This window comes from Pithys albifrons, chromosome 16 (assembly GCF_047495875.1).
Source record: "Pithys albifrons albifrons isolate INPA30051 chromosome 16, PitAlb_v1, whole genome shotgun sequence".
In the NCBI taxonomy this organism is placed as follows: domain Eukaryota; kingdom Metazoa; phylum Chordata; class Aves; order Passeriformes; family Thamnophilidae; genus Pithys; species Pithys albifrons.
Window position 1 is genome coordinate 7,431,353 of NC_092473.1, and position 17,059 is coordinate 7,448,411.

General features: G+C 41.1%; 1 protein-coding gene and 1 long non-coding RNA gene across 3 annotated transcripts in view; one reads left to right on the forward strand and one right to left on the reverse strand.

The window, feature by feature from the left end:
* The window catches only part of LOC139679254 (uncharacterized), a 268,799-nt gene that overhangs the window by 215,109 nt on the left and 36,631 nt on the right, over nucleotides 1–17,059 (forward strand). The window lies entirely within an intron of this gene.
* The window catches only part of SHISA9 (shisa family member 9), a 174,105-nt gene that overhangs the window by 5,081 nt on the left and 151,965 nt on the right, over nucleotides 1–17,059 (reverse strand). For both annotated transcript variants that reach the window (XM_071570802.1, XM_071570801.1), the window contains one exon: nucleotides 16,784–16,939. In XM_071570802.1, the coding sequence (XP_071426903.1) occupies nucleotides 16,784–16,939 (156 nt within the window). The remainder of the gene's footprint in view (nucleotides 1–16,783; nucleotides 16,940–17,059) is intronic.

Here is a 17,059-nt window from a genome sequence, read left to right on the forward strand (position 1 = left end):
ACTTGCACTGCCTGATTTTTCCTGCTGTTTTTCTCTTTTGTGTGGCTAAATGAAAAAGGTCACAACAAGCTCAAGCTTCTTCCTCAGTTTCTTTTAATATTTTTTCTCACTTGGACCTTTTCCCACTGCCAGCAATGGTCCTGGGTCTCTGAATTTTGTTCCTTGCATTAGATATGTCACTCAGATTTCCAGTCACATCAGGGCTGTTGTCCTACAGAAGAGTAAACTGTATTTCTGCTGTATTTAAAAAACACCCCTACTGTTAAAACTAAGGAAGAAATCAGCCTCACAAGGATTGTGCCTGTGACACATCTAAATTAACTTTGCTCTTGTTTATGTTGCCATGTTATTTTGTAACATTTTCAACTCTATTTCTTGGGGACAATCACACAGAAAGTGAAAGGATTAATTCTGTAAATATGGTTGCATTAAAGTTACTTTAACTTATGCAGTCCATAGTCCCTTTCTAGGGACTTTCCAGCTGTTGTCTGGAAACCAGGCTCGAAGGGAACAAGCCAGGACTTGATCTGTAAATCCTGTCAGCAAAACCAAGCCAGACTCTGGCAAACAGATGAGGAGTGGCTGATTCCATGTGTTTGGTGTGGCTGTGCCAGTGTGGCAGAGCTGCTGGTTCTGTTTGTGCTGAGCAAATAATGGTTTGCAGGGTTTTGCCCAAGAATTTCATCTGTGCCCAGGAGTTCACTGCTAACAGGGGAAGCCAACCTAATGTTTTAACCTCCCTAGAGCTGTTTCCTTTCAGTTTGCACTCAGGGGTACACAGAGACTCGTGGGCCAGAAACAGTTGGGGAAAATGCCGTTGTAGCAAAACTGCATGGATAAAAACAAGTTGTTCCAAGGGCTTTTGGCAGGTCCTACAGCAGTCCTGGTTCTCCCATCCTGACTGCATTACAGCTTTTGTGACAGCAGTTTGTGCCCCACTGTGAGGGACCTGATGCTACAGCTACAAAAACAGGTTTGATACTTCTCATTTTCAAAGCAGAAAACATTCAGAACAGTAACACTGAGCTTGGTTATTGGGTTTTTTGCCCCAAGAAAAGTATATTAATTGTATCCTGATGCCAACCACTTTAAAAATCAGCTGGGAATCTGGGGGAGTTTGTTTTTCTCCTCAAGCAGACCCTATAGATATTTTGTGGACTTCAAGCATCCAGAGATATTTTGGAGTTAGAGGATGGAATTATTATGTGACCTGAGGTACATGACTCAGCTTCCCTGAGCCTTGGTTTCACCTGCTGTAAAATGAGCTGTTAGCACATTGGAGGAGGTTGTTGTGTTAGGAAGCTGAATTACTATTTGTAGAGTCTACCGAGATTTTGGATGAAAGTTACTATAGAAGTGCCTTTTGCATTGACTTCTGTATATTGGTCAGTAAAATGGGATGTAAAGATATCACTGTTGTGTTTGCAAAAGCAGTAAAGAATTAGAATTGTAACATTGCCAAATAAACAACAGTAAAAGAAGATTCAGAGCATTATTATTTTTTCTTTCTCTTGGTGACCAATTGTAAAAATGTTCTCTGTTTCAATATATCTCTAAAGTTTTTACTTTAAGATAATGCATCCATAAATTTAGCTACTTTTGTAGTTGTTCATATGAAAAAAATGTTGAAATATGATTGTTTTTCAACTGAAAGCGTGTGCCTGGGAGGGGGCAGAACTTGGACTTTTGTTCCTGTTATTCATGAACTGAATAACTGAAAAAATGCAGAAAGAGTGTAAGGATCAAAAGCAGGACTTTTACTTCCAGCTGAGCACCTTAACTGTTAAGCTGAAGAGATGTTTTCTGTTCCTTTGTCTTTCTGGACTAATAAATCTTGAATTTTCTTCTGCTTCAACGTGAAAGTTCACCAGGATGTGCTCTGGGTGGGGACTATCCCAGCAGAAAGCTGGGATGCATCTTTCTGGGTAGGGAATTTGGATTTGAATCATCCCACTCAGAGCAGTTGCACAACCATGAGCTTACAATCCAAAAGGCTCCTCACTCCCCTCCTCACTCTTATTGAATCCAGCAATGCCTCCAGAGAGAGTGACAGGACTTCTGATCTTGAATTTGCCAGTACTGGTGTTAAGTGTTTCAGAGTGGGACCCTTGCCTGTTTCTCTAAATTTTGATTTTGGAAGGAGATGGCTACTGTGCTGCTTGGGATAGAAAGATCATGGAAATGCCTGGGAAAACCACAGTGGCTTTAGGCTCAGATGAAGTGACAAGAAAGAAATATGCTTTTCATGGTATTTTTTTCTTCGAGTTTCACCTTTCTGCCTAAATCTATCACTAACAGAGACAAGCTTTGTTCTTTTGCTGATTGATAATTGGCCATGATCAAACTTGGAAGTTCACATATTTCTTCATAGTCCACAGAGAAAGCACATAGACCAGTGAGTGTCTGACAGAGCAAGTGCCATGGATACAAACGTTTTCTCCAATATCAGTGGCAAAAACCCTCGTGGCTGCCATAGGGCCAGAATTTCTCAGTGTGCTTATCTGAGTTATTGGTGCTGTGGGAGGTCCTAAACCCATGTAATGTTGTTCTGTTCCCCAACTGAAGGAATCTTCAAGGTCACTGTGTAACCACTTGTGCTACAGGGGCATGTGGACGTGCTTATCCTTGAGCAGTGCTTTCTTTGCCCTGCAAAATATTGCCATTTTTAAAACTCTTTTCCTCATTGGCATTGCTCTTTGTGGGTCCCTCAGTTGGCTCTGAATGTTTGCACCACCTCTAACTGCTATGGGAGAAGTACAGAACCCTGAAAGGCAATTCTGTCCTTCAGCTTTTGGGAAAGTAGGCACCTGGGAGCAGGAAGAAGTCTCTGAAGTAAGAGAAGAGAATCCACAAAGGAGTGAGCCCTTATAAAACCTCTAAAGGCATTAAAAACCCCCAAAACACAGGCACAAACTTCAGTGAGAGCTTACAGTCACAGTCAGAAGATACAAAAATACCTAGGGAATACTGTTTCTCAGTAGATGGTTCAAAAATTGTTATCCGAACATATTTTAAGAACACTGAGAAATGCAGAGCTTTATTCCAACCAGAAAGAGACTGTATTTCAAGTTAAGGGCTAGAGATGCAGAAGGGAAGCCAATGGAAAGTGCTGGGGGACAGGATAGCAATAGAATTGGTACAATGACACACCAGATAACAGCTAAAATCCAATGTTTGTGGATGTTTTCTGTGGAACATTAAGGCTATGTAATATTTAACAATCTATCACAAGGCTTTGGTTCTACAGCCCTGAGTTTGCTCAGACGTGGGTGTAGTCACCTGAAGCTATGAGAGCCTTAAATTTCTCTGAGTAATGAAAGTGAAAACTCAAGGAAAGACAAAAGGGTAATGAATTGGGACTCAAAGACAACAGGAGGATTTTGCCCAGGGAAATACTGGGATGCTGCCTTTGGTGGTGCTGTTTATCCTGCCTCGATGTGTGATTGCTTATTCATTTGCCTTTCCAAGCTGGCATCTTAGACAATATGTTCAAAGGCTTCAAATTATAAACCAACTCCATGTGAGAATTCTTGCAGGATTTCATCTGAAAATCAAAGAAGCATCTTTTGTACATGAATACAAGTTTATTCTTGGCTGAGGGGAAAAAAAATAACAAGGGCAGAGTTCATCTTAAGTGCCCCCAGGTATGAATGGAGTCCAATAAATCTGCAGAAAAGTGTGTTCCATACAGTAACAAATAACTAAAGACCTGTCATTTGAATTAAGGGGTTCACCAACCATCATGGACCGTGGAAGGATTTGCATAATATGAAGTCTGTTGGAAGGCAGAACACACCCAGATGTTTCAGGCAGACCTGGCTGTGTTTGTGCCAAGCCAGCAGTGGGTGTGAGACATCTGTCTGTGCCATGAGGGGGGAGTGGAGCTGGTCATGGTTGGTCTCTGCTTGTTCTCAACACACAGGCACAGGAGGGGCTGTGTACAAGGTGGGACAATTGCAAACCATACTAAATTCTATGAAAGAGCAAGAGTCCCTTAAAATCATTTTTGCAGCCCTCCTTCTCTGTGCTCGTATGGAGTTCTAAAATTCAGAATTTGGCCTGTGGCCTGCAATGTATTGACTTCTATCCTTAATATTTGTCTTTCTTCCCCAAGAGTTCTAACACCATTTTTCCTTTATTTAAGACATTATGAAAAGGAAGACGATATTTTATGTCTTTGGATTTTTTCCTGTGGTTTTTATTCCCTATTACTGACAGAGGTAAAAAAAAATACTTAATGCATAGAACCCACCATAAATTACTTTCATAAATTTTGTAGAACCTACTTTTTGTGGCTGTGTGTTATTCCTCTCCTGGCCCCCTTTAACACTTCATTTATTTACTCATTTCTTACAGTGATCTGGAGAGAGACCAAGCACAGAAAACATTCCATATCAACCTTTTCTTCTGCAGGCATTGTTTGAAAAGAGCTTGTCCACCTCCAGACCCAAGACTACATTTGTTTTCCCAGTAAAATAAAATTCTTTCAAGATATGAGACATGAAGAAAGATAAATATGTAGGCCCAAAGATTTCTTTTCTTCGATCGATTATTTCCATGACAGTTTCTGAAAGGCTGAAGAGACCAGAATATTCCTGGGGTTTGAGATGCTTTAGAATGGCTTAGAATTGGAATGTAATCAGGCTTGGTAAGTAAAGCCTCCAGTCTCAGCAATGTTCTCTTTAACCACTACAGCAAAATCTGCTGCTTGGCTGGGAACACCAAGACAGATTTTGATGAACTCCTCAGGCATCAGACATCCCGTGTGGCTCCTCATTTCCAGGGTTACTGTTCCCTGGAATGCAAGAGTAGCCACGTGTTTGTGAGCAGAACCCCTTTTTGACAGAGTGCCAAAGAGCACAGTGCTGCAAAATTGCAAAATCCCCTTTTCCCTTTCCCCTTTCCCCAAACATTTATTTACTGGGTAAGTTTAGGCAGGTTTCTCCTTGGACATATAAAACACATTCCAGTTGGGTTTTGTATACTTGACTGCATTGATTTACATAGTATAAAATTGCAATATTTATGATTCACTTCTCCAAAGTGCTGCAGTGATATTGTGATTTGATTCTGAACAAAATACTCCAAAGGCACACACACATTCTACCAGATACAGAGACCTGTGACACGCAGAATACTTGAGTCTAACCAGTATCAGAAAACCAGAGTGTTTCTGACTACCCAAAATCCATGGGTTCTGTCAGCCTGGAAACAAATGGTGGCTACATCAGGTTCAGTTAACATTAGACTTGTAAATGTTTTCAGGAAACCTGGAATCTGTTGCATGCAGATAGACAAAGGTCACATTACTTTGTTGTATCCTCCAGTGATTTAACATTTTAAATTCAAGCACCAACATCATAAACAGATGGTTCAGTATCATGCAATGAAAGATAAACTTGAGAAAGAAATAAGACTGCCAGTTATATTCTTGATCCAAGGGATGAAATTGTAAAAGAAGTCTAAAAGAATTATGTATTCAAATCTGTGATTTTCTTTGAAAATGCAGCCGGTGGCTGTCCTGTAACCGTAAATCTGTTTTTTCATTATTTTTTTTCCTAAAGGCCTCTAAGCTCATGGCTTTCATGGCATCTACAATGGCAAATAAATAGAAAAAGTTCTACTGTGAAATATTTATTTAATTTTATCTCAGTTAAGCATATTTATCAGTTTGAGTTTTACTGGAAACCTTATAATGGTAAGAAAAGTTGCCTTTTGGAATAGAAACTATCTAAAGAGCCACACTGTCATGCTTAACTTCTGAATAAAGCATGACTGCAGCATAAACTGATTATAGGAGAGGAGGGTTTGGCTTGCTTTCTGACAGTGCTGTCCAAAGCCAAAGAGGTTAACACAGGAGATTTGCTTAAAAGGCTTCTTCCACTTCTTCCTGGGGTAATCTTGCTTGCTTTTTCACTGCCTGGCTTTTAATGCTTCTCAGGCAAATCAGTCATGATAAATCTGATTGTGCCCAAAGGTTGCAGCAGCGCCTTCACACAGCAACAAGAATATGGAATTGTTTGTAACTTTTTTGGTTGGTGAGGCCCTTTAGTTTGAAGGCAGAGCTCCCTGGGGGTTCCAGGAGCATGACCCTGCATGTGCAGGGGTGACATTTTGCAATGATGCTGTGCAGGGGACGCTGTGCAGTGACTCTGTGCAGGGATGCTCAGCAGGGATGCTGAGCAAGGATGTGCGATGGGAGGCCCCGCCGGTGCAGCCGGAGCAGGTCCGTGCCCAGCCTGGCTCTGGCATGGGCTGGGCAGTTGGGCTGTCCTGGCAGCTGCCCACCCACTGCTATGTGGGTCACCTCAGCAGGAAAGCTCACAGCGCTCTACAGTGGGATTTGGCGTCTAAACAGGCGTGTTTGTTTTTCCTCAAGGTGTCGATTCATCTTACTTAACACTGACTGGAAAAGCTGTTACATTCCTGACCATGTTTATTTGTAATAACTCTTCTTAGCATGAATCTCATTTCATTTTTTTTCACACGATGCTGTTGGCATTCTTCTGTGTGCTGAATTTCATTTTCAGTTTTAATACTTTTTATTAGATGTTTTTGTTTCTTTTAGTGTTCTGCTGGTTAGAACTCTGAATCAGCTACAAATCACCTACAAATACTGGTTGTGATGACACAGAAAGCTGCATGAGGACACAGAAGACCCAATTCAGGTCTCTGAATGTGTAATTAAGATGCGTTTTTAGTGCTGAAATGAACCTGCATTTTCCTGTCTTTCAACTGGCATCATACTAGATTTACACTATTGCTACATATGAAGTGAGGCCTCAGGGCTTTTTGAAGCCTACCACTTAAATGAAAACAAAAAAGCCCCAGTGATATAATACCTGATTTTTAAAATAATTTTTTAAAATTTGATGAGTTTCTTAACTGCCTTAATTTTAAATAATTTTTAGCAATTGTTCTGAAGTTGATTTTTTTTCCAAAATAATTGTGGCATAAGTTCTTTCTATTACAAAGTTATCTTTTCCTATTGTTTTTGCCAGGAGGAAAAGAAAAAAAAGAAAAAAGGTTGTAATTCCATGGCTGTACTTGCTCACATTCAGTTCTGTATTCCATAGCTGGACTGCACACATTCAGTTCTGATTTTTCCTTCCCTTTCTGCCTCCCTCCTTTCAGATTCAGACTCCAGGACATTTGTATTATTAAAGTCTTGTGCCTAGTTGCCAGAGGTTCCCAAACCAGAGATGTGTCAGACTGAAAAGGATTAGTGTTCCCTGGCAATTCTCAAACTTGCACTGCACAAGGAAATGAGTTTCATATGATTTTCAGGCAGGTTGGGAGAGCTCTGAGTGAAGCAGCAGCACCTGCTCTGAACAGGCCCCCGTGGCAGCCCTGGCACCTGGGCAGAGCCCTTGGCCTGAGCCAGCCCAGGCACAGTGAGCAATGCAACTCATTCCTCTGAGTATTGAATGGTGCACACACAGAGGATTTCTGCCATAGCAGTGCCCAGCTCCTTCCTCTGCCCTCCGTCCCAGGAATGGCAGTCACAATGGGAAAATGAGGAGCAGCAGTGCTGAGCTGCAGCTCTGCCTCTCCAGCTGGCATTTCCACTGGGGCTCCTTCCACGGCCCAGGGAGGGGAAGGCTGGCAAACTTTCCCACGGCAAACATTGCCTCTTGTACTTAAAACTGTGTATAGAATGGGACTTACTGATATTCTTGTGGTAATGGTTTTTGATGCTGTAGTATCATAGCTTTGTGATTTATGTTTTCCAGCTTCTCTTTTCCCCTTATCCTCCTTCAAATATGCTGTTAGAGAAGGACTTTTGCAGAAATTAACTGTGTGCAGTACAAATTGTGTCACTGCTCCTCTTCCCTCCATGCCTCAAGCCCTTTGTTGTTATAGTACAAATGTGCTGGAGTAAAGCAATGGTCTCTGTGACTTTTATCTGTGTCATTTCTTTCAAACACATTTACTGTCTTTAGAACCCCCTTTGCAGAGCCAAAACAGCAGAGAAATAACTGCTGGGATTTATATTATATTGTTAATAAGGGATTCATTCCTGTCAGTTGTTTTCCTCATTGCTTTCATGGGTAATTCTGAAGAACATCACACTCTGCTGTTGACAGATAACCATGGGCAAAGATTTTGAGTTTTTGAATTTGGTGAGAATCCAAAAAAAAAGATTATTTGTTTACTAAAGTAAACCTGACTTGCAACAAAGTAATTTTCATAACTGCTGAAAATTACCCAGCAAACCTGAATGTTCCTGTCACAAACACTGTAAATGCACCAGGCTGGACTGAAATCGGTTAAAGCTCTTTTGTCCTCATGGAGGCAGATTCTGATGTACTTGAACAAATAATATTTTCATATAGAAATAACCTAAATATGAAGCAGTAGAACTATAGCAAGTAAAGTTATGAGTATAGGAATTTAAGTCTGGTTTTGAGTTTGCTTCTCAACCCCAAAATTCCTAAATTAAATATACTGATTGTAGTGGAATTTCAGAATTGTATTCTCTGTTATTCTTTGGTTGGTTCTTGGGAAAACTTAAATCAAAGCCCTTCCTTAAAAATCTACTCTTCCTTTTCACTTCTTGAGTTTACAAAAGCAAAAAACCCTGAATCAATTATAACCTACTTTTCTGTTTGAACATTTTCATCATAAAAACTACTTAATAAATAAAAGCCTTTAGGGTAACTTGTGATTTAATTACAAGACTTATTTTTCCCCAGAAATCATTCAAAGTTGACACTTTGAAATACTTTAGAACTTCTGTGTGCTGAGTTTGGAGCACAGCAGGTATTTTAAAATGGTGAGGAACTTCAGACAGATTTTCAAAACCTCTGTTAATTTTTTCCAAAACATCTGGTTCTGTCACCGGTAAAGTTGTAAGTTTTGGTCATTTGGCACCTCTGTGAACCTCCTGCAGAACATCACATGTTGAGCACATGTATGCAACTCTTATTGCAAAAATATTGCCATAAATTACCTATAAAGCTACTAGTCTGGAAGGGAAATGAGTGGAGTATGTTCAGCACAACCAGTGCAGGGTGGAGGTTCCATGGGGGGAACTGGAACAGCCACACTCGGGAGTAAATCCAAACTCTGGTTGGGATCCCAGAGTGTTGCTGTTCATCTGCAAGTGTTCACAATTGGTTTCATATCTTTATGGTCAATCACTACACTTAAATAATTGATATAAAATTTGCATTGCAGAATGAGAAGTAGGTTTCTATATAGCTGCCTGTTTATAGTGCAGAATAAAGCAGTTACAGAAAGGATGTTTAAGGAGGGAAGCAAGTGAGAAATGCTTAACGTTGTTAGACTTTGTCTTCGTGTGAGCTGAGCCTTGTTTTTTATTGGTTCCCTTTTATTGCCTAAGCATCAAGTTTCACTCACTCATGTCTTCACATCACTTAATGTGTAGAAAAATCTCATGCATAATTCATCAGCATTTCATAGAAATAGGCTGGAATAAGCCATGCATGATTTAGATTTACTTGTTTTCTTCCTGTGGCCGTCACTGATCCCAATAGATGGAAACAAGCCTGGTTGCTGTAAGCTTGGTACCTCCAAAGACTGTAGTCTTCAAAGGCAAAAGGCAAGCAAAAGACAGTAAAAAATCTGAAAGGCTTCATTCTCTAGTGGTCAGTTGGGCCCATGGGACTGCTCTTTTTGATCTGTCCATTGTGTTTTATGAAAAGGAGAGAACAACTTTTTATTTCATTTTGATTCACTATCACATAATAAGGATTTTTAAAATCAACAAGTTCCCAGAGAACCAACCTAATTTTTAGTGGAAGGGTGTGAAATCTCTGTGCTGTGTAACTGATGGATTGTGGGGTGGTGTTTATCAGCTGAACTTTTATGAATTATTGGTGAGGATTTAGTTTTCACTACTTTAAAATACATGCTGATAACAAGAAAAAATGGCTGTTTGTCTGTTGTAGGGAAACCACTGTAGGGAGTGTGGGTGGAAAGCATATCAATTTTAAGAGCAAGAATTAGAATGCACAGATTTAAATTTGCAATTCTGTCATGCATCTGAAGTTCAGATTTCCTTTCTTTTGCAAGTTCATTGTGTTGCTAAAGTCTAAGAAATGAGAAAATATGGATGCAATGTTTAAGGTCATCTTACTTTGGTGTTAAAAGTGTTTCTTTTAAAAGCAGGACTGTTTGCAGTTTCCTTCCAGCAGCCTGGATGGAGCTTCTGCCAAGACCAACCTATCCCACAGTTACCTGTCAGAGGATGGTCTGGGCAGGGGCTGCTGGGATCTCTCATTACTTACAGCAGAATTCCCCAGCCTTGGAAAGACCATCCCAGTTTTTACAGTAAAACGGTGTTTTTTAGAAGGCTGAAAAAGCATGTCAGCAAAGCAGAGGATTTTGCTCAAGATTCCCAGGCTTTGCACAAACAGCATATTTATAATGAAAATATGGGTACCTCACTGGAAGAAGAAATGAGTGTGCTGGATGATAAAATAGGAAAATATTTTGATCGGGGCTCCCAGGGAATTTTTTATTTACCTATGACAAAATGCCTGTTGATATCAAAGCCAGTTGGGTAAATAACAGAGGTAACAGTTAAATTATTTAGTGGTTGCAAGAAAAGGTCTTGAAATTCAAGTGAATGCTCTGGGCAGGATCTGAAGTTTGGTGGGTCTGAGCAGAGGATGTGGATGAAACAAGTGATGCTCCACCTCATCTAGCAGGGCATTGGTAAAGTAAGTGCTGCTTGGCTTTTCTCCTGTGCTGAAGGAGAAGCAAGTATTAAAATATGAAAGACTTTCTTAACAAATGATCACTCAAAAGCTTCCAATTCTCCAGCCATGCTGGGCTAAGTAAATAACAATAATGAAAAGATACTTTTATGTCATGCTTCCCAGAGACAGATGTATAGTTCAGTGTGGAACTGGGCAGACTGCCTAGTCTAGCATTATTCATGACACTGAATGTACCTCTAGATATATGAAATCATTTACTGGATATTACAAATGATGCATTAATCTGTACTTCCCTGTCAGTTCTTTGTGGTGTTAAATCCAAGGAGCTACTCCCATGTCCCAGATGGGTTTTTTTGAAACATCTTTGTTGTAACTGCTTATGGGAGTAGTAACTGAAAATTTCTTTACTCCTTGAAATGAAAGCACTATTCCTTTTTAAGCCTTCCAAAGAAATATGAATATTTACCTGTCAAACAGTGTGGTTGGTGTAGGAAAGAAAAATAATACAAACATATTGCATCCAATAACTCTCTAGTTCTACTTCTTCTGAAAGTGAACTGTATCCACTCCTGTGAATACATGGGCAGGTGTGTTGTGTCTTCCATTTTCCCAAATACAAAGTTTCTTTCCAGCCCAGAGCACAATGACTACAGGGAGTGGTACAGAATCTCGTCTTGTGATGAGATAGCTATCGGATCCTCGGGAGGTCATTGTGAAGTCACTTCTTTTTTCAAAAGATGGTTCTTGGAATTACTGTCATTTCTATGGAAACTGAAGGTCTGAACCTTGGGAAGAGGCACCAACAAACTTCCCATCAGACAGGAGGATGGTCCAAAGGTAACAGCCCAGAGTTCGTGGTGACCTTCCCCTTTGGATCCTGCTGTGTGTGTAGAGGACACACAGAGGGCTCAGTTTTCTCACCTGCCTCCCCTTTCTGAGGGAGGGTGAGGTTGCTTTGTGCACTGGCACACTTGTGACCACGCTATTTCCTGCAGGGACTGAACCAGGAGATGTTGATTCTTTGAGCATCATATTTGCAGAATCTCACTTTGCAGTTTTGCAGCTGCAAGCAGAGCTGGAGCAGTCTAATGTTTCCTTTGGGATCAAAGACTGTGCAGCTTCGAGAAGTGCTGGGGGCTGTAGACTCAGAGATGTGATGGTGGGTCTGCTGCCAATTATATCCTCCTTCTGGCTTTGCTAAATCCAATCAATTAGATCTGATTTAATCCCACAGGAGACTAACAACTCCCAGCATCAGAGAATGCTTTCTGAGTCTGTGTTTCAGGGAGGAATTCTGTCCATGGTATTCTTTTTTTTTTTTTTTGTTGAAGTCAGGTCCAGCCAATTCCTTAAAGGTGTGTGTATGAGTGTGAGAGAAGGGAAGAAGAAAGTTGATAAAATAAATAACATAAAACCATGTTAAACTGTAGAAATACTTGTATTCACAGCTTTTACTTGCATGTCTGTGCATCTCTCCAGTAGCTGAGTGATCATTTTCCCAGGCATTTAGATGTTTGGTTTGGGGTATTTTTTTATTTGTGCAAGAACTCTAACGAAAGTTAGTGCTTTTGCCTTTCCTGAAAGTGAAAATTAATGAAAGAAAATGAATTGTTCCTGAGCCAAGCTGACAGAGCAGTGTGACTGAATAAACATGACTAATACCTCAGGACAGCAAGGCCACTTTGAGCTTGAGAAAACTTTTATTGAGCAACAGGATTGGCTACAACTCTCACAGCTTGGCAGAGTGGAATCTGAAGTTGGATTGCTCATGCTTTCCAAATGAATGTCTAAATGATGTGCATAAAAATTGTAATGAGCTGCCTTTGCCTGTCCTGGGACTTGAATTTCATGAAGGTGTTCAGCTACAAGGTCTCCATCCACTTGTAGCTTTAGGCATGTCTGTATTGCTTAAGTGAGCAATAACCATCTAAGCATGGAGTAAAACCAGGGCTGATGAACTGGAAACAAGAATAATTTATGCAGAAAAACCTCTTTCTGCACTTTTCTCATAAATAATCAAAAAAAAATACAAAAGCACTGAAGGAAATGAGGATCATGTTGTCTCAGGTGACCAAAGAATCGAAATATCAAACACTGGCTGTTTATTGCCACACAACCTTCAGTGGCCACTTTTGTTGGGGCTACTCTTGGACCTTGTTAACCCTTTTCTCTCAGTCTCTCAAATTCTTTGGTAGGAAAATCTGGCCCTGTTGGAAAGATATTCTATGGCTCAAAAATGGAAAAATAATGGATGAACAGAGTGCACCTATGAATCAGTTAGATAGGAGAGAGTAGGGGATAGACTTCTTGTCTGTTCTTTGCTCTGCTTCATTTCCAAGTGCTCCTCTGCCTTCTGCTGATTCTTCCCTGGTGGTGTATGTGCCAAGGCAGAAGGAGAGCAAAGTTCTAGTGCAGTGAGGAAGACTGAGCACATCTCAACTCACTATTACCTTGTTGTAATCCAGGCACTCATATAAAACAGGCACAGAATGTCCTCACATCATTCAGAGATGTAAATGCCAGCAGACAGTGAGGAGAAAAGGTGAATTTGGTCAGCGGCCATGGGCAGTGCTTTAGCAATTCTGGAGGCTACAACAAATAAATTCCTAACAGAAATGAGAAAAACATTCTCTTCCATGGAGCATACAGGGCTTTGGCTGTGCAGTTTGAGCTTGTTCACGTACAAATATTTAGCTTTTTAAATAAAATACATCCACACTGGCTTTTTCAACTCTCTCCTCCCCTGTTGTGCTGAATCAGACACTGCACTGCACATGTTGCATTGCACACATGCATGAACACTCAACTCCAAATGCTCTCTGCTAAGTGTGTCCTTTGGACTTTGGGGTGCAGCTCTGAAACAGTTTCCCAGGGATCAGCTTGGCCTCACCACCAAAGTAGGGGTCACTCTTACTCAGAAACACAATGCAAATGAATAGCAGGGACATTGTTGTCTCTTGTTTTCACAAGCACTTGGATCTTTACTGAATTTAATGGAGGTCCAGAGCGTGATCTAAACAGAGATTACTGTGGCTCTCTCCTTTTCCACGAAGTGAATTTTCACAGCATCCAGTCACTGAGAAATGAGCAGCTCACTACTAAAATTAGACAAATTTTTAAGACATCTGTAGTTCAGAAGAAAGCAGCTGTGTAGAAATTAATTTAAAACTGCCTCTGGTAAAGCTTCACTTTTTCAGTTATCTAAACTTCTTGCCACTTATGGCCACATTCTGAGGAGTGATATTAATGTACTATAGCTACAGTTGCTACAGAGCAGTAGCAATGCCTCCTCCTCCACCCCCAACCCCCATTAAAGAAGAGGGTTAAGCACAGTGGACTGCACCCAGACAATGGGATCAGGCACAGTAAGGGGCACTTACATGCATGTGGTCTGCCTCGAATGCATGGAGGAATAAAACACATCCCTGATTAAGTTACTGTTGTGGCAAATGAATACACCCTCGAGCCTTTATCAATGATTGCAAAGGAAAATGGACTACACATGCTCATTAACCTGCTCTGGGGATCCATAAATATGAGACTGAATGTCAGCAGAGGAAAAATGCCTTCTCCCTGTTACACGAATATCAGGTCAGGGTGACCTCACTCTGAGTCTGTTTGTTCAAAAAATGTTGTCAGGTTAAATTTGTATTGGTGGGCTTGATGCAGGCCAGGTCCTTTCATGCCAGAGCTGCTACAGAGCCATCTCAGCTCTGCCATGGGCAGGCTGGTTGCTTCATGCCAGCGTGGCCACAGGCCTGGCCCTGGCTGGCATCATGGGAAACACCCTTGTGGTCTTGGGATGTACTCCAGAGGTGCTCTTGGGAGGAATCAGGGCCTTGAGAGACTGAAAATGGTGAAAACTGAGTGTTTCATTCTTGTTCCATACATCCACACACAAGGTGTTGAATGTGGAACAGTTTCAAAACCTCAGTTGTTTTCTACTGAAAAGTTTGGATAACAATGCAGCACTTTTGTACTTGGAAAATTCACCTGCATCTAAAACTTGGCTAATGGAGTCTGAGACCAGGAGATCTATGGGGAAAAAGAGAGAGGGGGTAGGAAGGACAGGGAAAAATCATGGGAAGATGGTGCAATCCTCCTGGCAGAAAATGTCCCTGAAAGTTATGTTTAATTTAGTTTAAGATTCTGAGAGGCATTATACAACTTCTGAAGCTGAAGTGCACAATCTTTCAAGGTTGATTTAACTGTGTGGTTATAATCTGGCTGTTTTAAAACCCTGTACTCAGACACACAAGAAATATCTAGGTTCTAATTTAGTAATTTTTTAAAAAGGTACATTCAGTGGCTCTTGGGCAGATGGGAGAAGTTCCTTACAGTGTTTCATCTCTCATTTTATTATACTTAAGTACCTGTTAGCTTTGATGATTGGCTTGACCTAAATTGACATCTGAAAAAGAAGCCTGATATCAATGCATGAATCTGTGATAATCACTACATCATTTCACAGCACCACCTTTTGAAGAGGGAATTGTAAAGACACTCAGCATTCAAAATTCAGCAGAAAGTTATTAACCCTTGTGTTTATAAATACATTTTAAAAGGCCACTTGTAAGAAAGAAAACCAATAAGTTAAAGCAAAACTGAACTACTTGAGATGGGACTTTGATGCACATTTTGTCAGAGGTCTGCTAGCCTGAAATGCAGATAAAGCAAAGTCTGTTGGTGATGAAAAGTTTTTCTGGTAAGATAAATAATAGATTCTTAAATCAGAATGTTCTCAGCTGTTCTGCTGTTTTTCCGAGATAAATATCTCTCTGAAAATAGGCAGTGTGACATTGCTCTAAATTTATGGGGAAATGATGTTAACATTCATATGTGTGAGCTAAGCAAGGGTTAGTGTGAAGGTATGAATAGAACCCCCCAGTTCTTTGTTATTGTCTACAATGGCCTGAAATATAAGGTGATAAAGGGTTTCTGTCTTCACAGGGTGGGCACAAGGTCTTTACAGCCCCTGAAAACTATTACCAACTTACACATCCAATGAGAACATTACTTTGATTTTTTTACCCAATATTGTCCTTTTTCCTCCCCACAACTGTTTCTTTGAGGGTGTTCTCCCATCAGCTTAAAATAATATTTACCAGTCACAGAAAATAGGCACCACTGGGATCTTTATTAGGAGCTTTATCATGCACTAATTGAAATCATAAGATGTTCCTCCGATGACCTAATAATGTGCATCCTACAGGAAATGTGAAAGCTCTTACTTTGGAAGTGTACAAGCACCTTCTGTCTTTGGAAGTGTTTAGTTATATGCTTACATTTGAAGCACACCTGATGTTCTTCTCTCTCATTTGTGCAGATAGCCATGGAAAATAAATACACACCACAATGCAGAGGCATGTTATAGAATGTCTCAAGATGGAAGGGACCCCTAGAGATCATCAAGTGCAACTCCCCGCTCCTTGCAGATGCAGGGCACAAAGGGCTGATGCTGTACATGCAGTGTAGGTGACACTTGCTGAAGAGTGGCCTGCAGTGGCCACGGGGTGGTTTGTGTGCACAGAGAAGCACAAAGTGCATATGGTCACCAGTTCTGTATGTATGTATAGCCAGCCTTCATGAATGAAGATCTGGGAAGGGCTCTCCCCACGTGGCTGAGCCCTTCCAGCCTGTGCAGTGGATGTTTTAGGTGAGGCACAGTGTGTGCAGAACTGGCCCCACCGTTTCAGTCCTGAGGTCCATCTGCCACTGCTGAGTGAGCTTGGACACTGTCAGTGAAGTCCTCAGGACTGTCACAGCACCCGGTACTAATCAGGACTGACCCTGGTGAGCATCCGAGATCTGACGGGATGGGATGGCAGGGAGGCTTTAACTGGCAGGGGATGGTCCCCACTGAGACTTGGACTCAGGTCCTTGGGACTCAGAGTCCGGAGTGCTCTCCATTACACCACAGGACCGCCCACCAGTTCTAGTCCCCTGATTAATTTTCATCCCAGCTCCAACTAACATGACAGTCTGCATTAAACTCTAGCACGGGATATGCTATGTGAAGTTGTACCATGAGGCAGTCCAGATGAGGCAGACTTTGCTTTGAACTTTGCAGCAGAACGTGCGCGGCGCTCACTTACCGACTGCCTTCAGAGAGGCGTACTTGTTAAGCTCTTTGCCTGGGGGCTGCTGTTCATATGGGTTTGTGATCTGTCCCAGGCTGGGATAGGAATGTTGATGTGCCATCTGAGGAAGGAGGGGAGATGTTGGCATGACATTATTCATCTGGGGTGGATCTGTATTAAAGAAAATTGACAAGCGTTAAGAAAAAAGTCAATTACTCTTAAGGTGTTGACATTGTTATTGAGTACAGATTAGAGAGGATGTGCCATAGGATTTGGTGCAACAAAACGGTA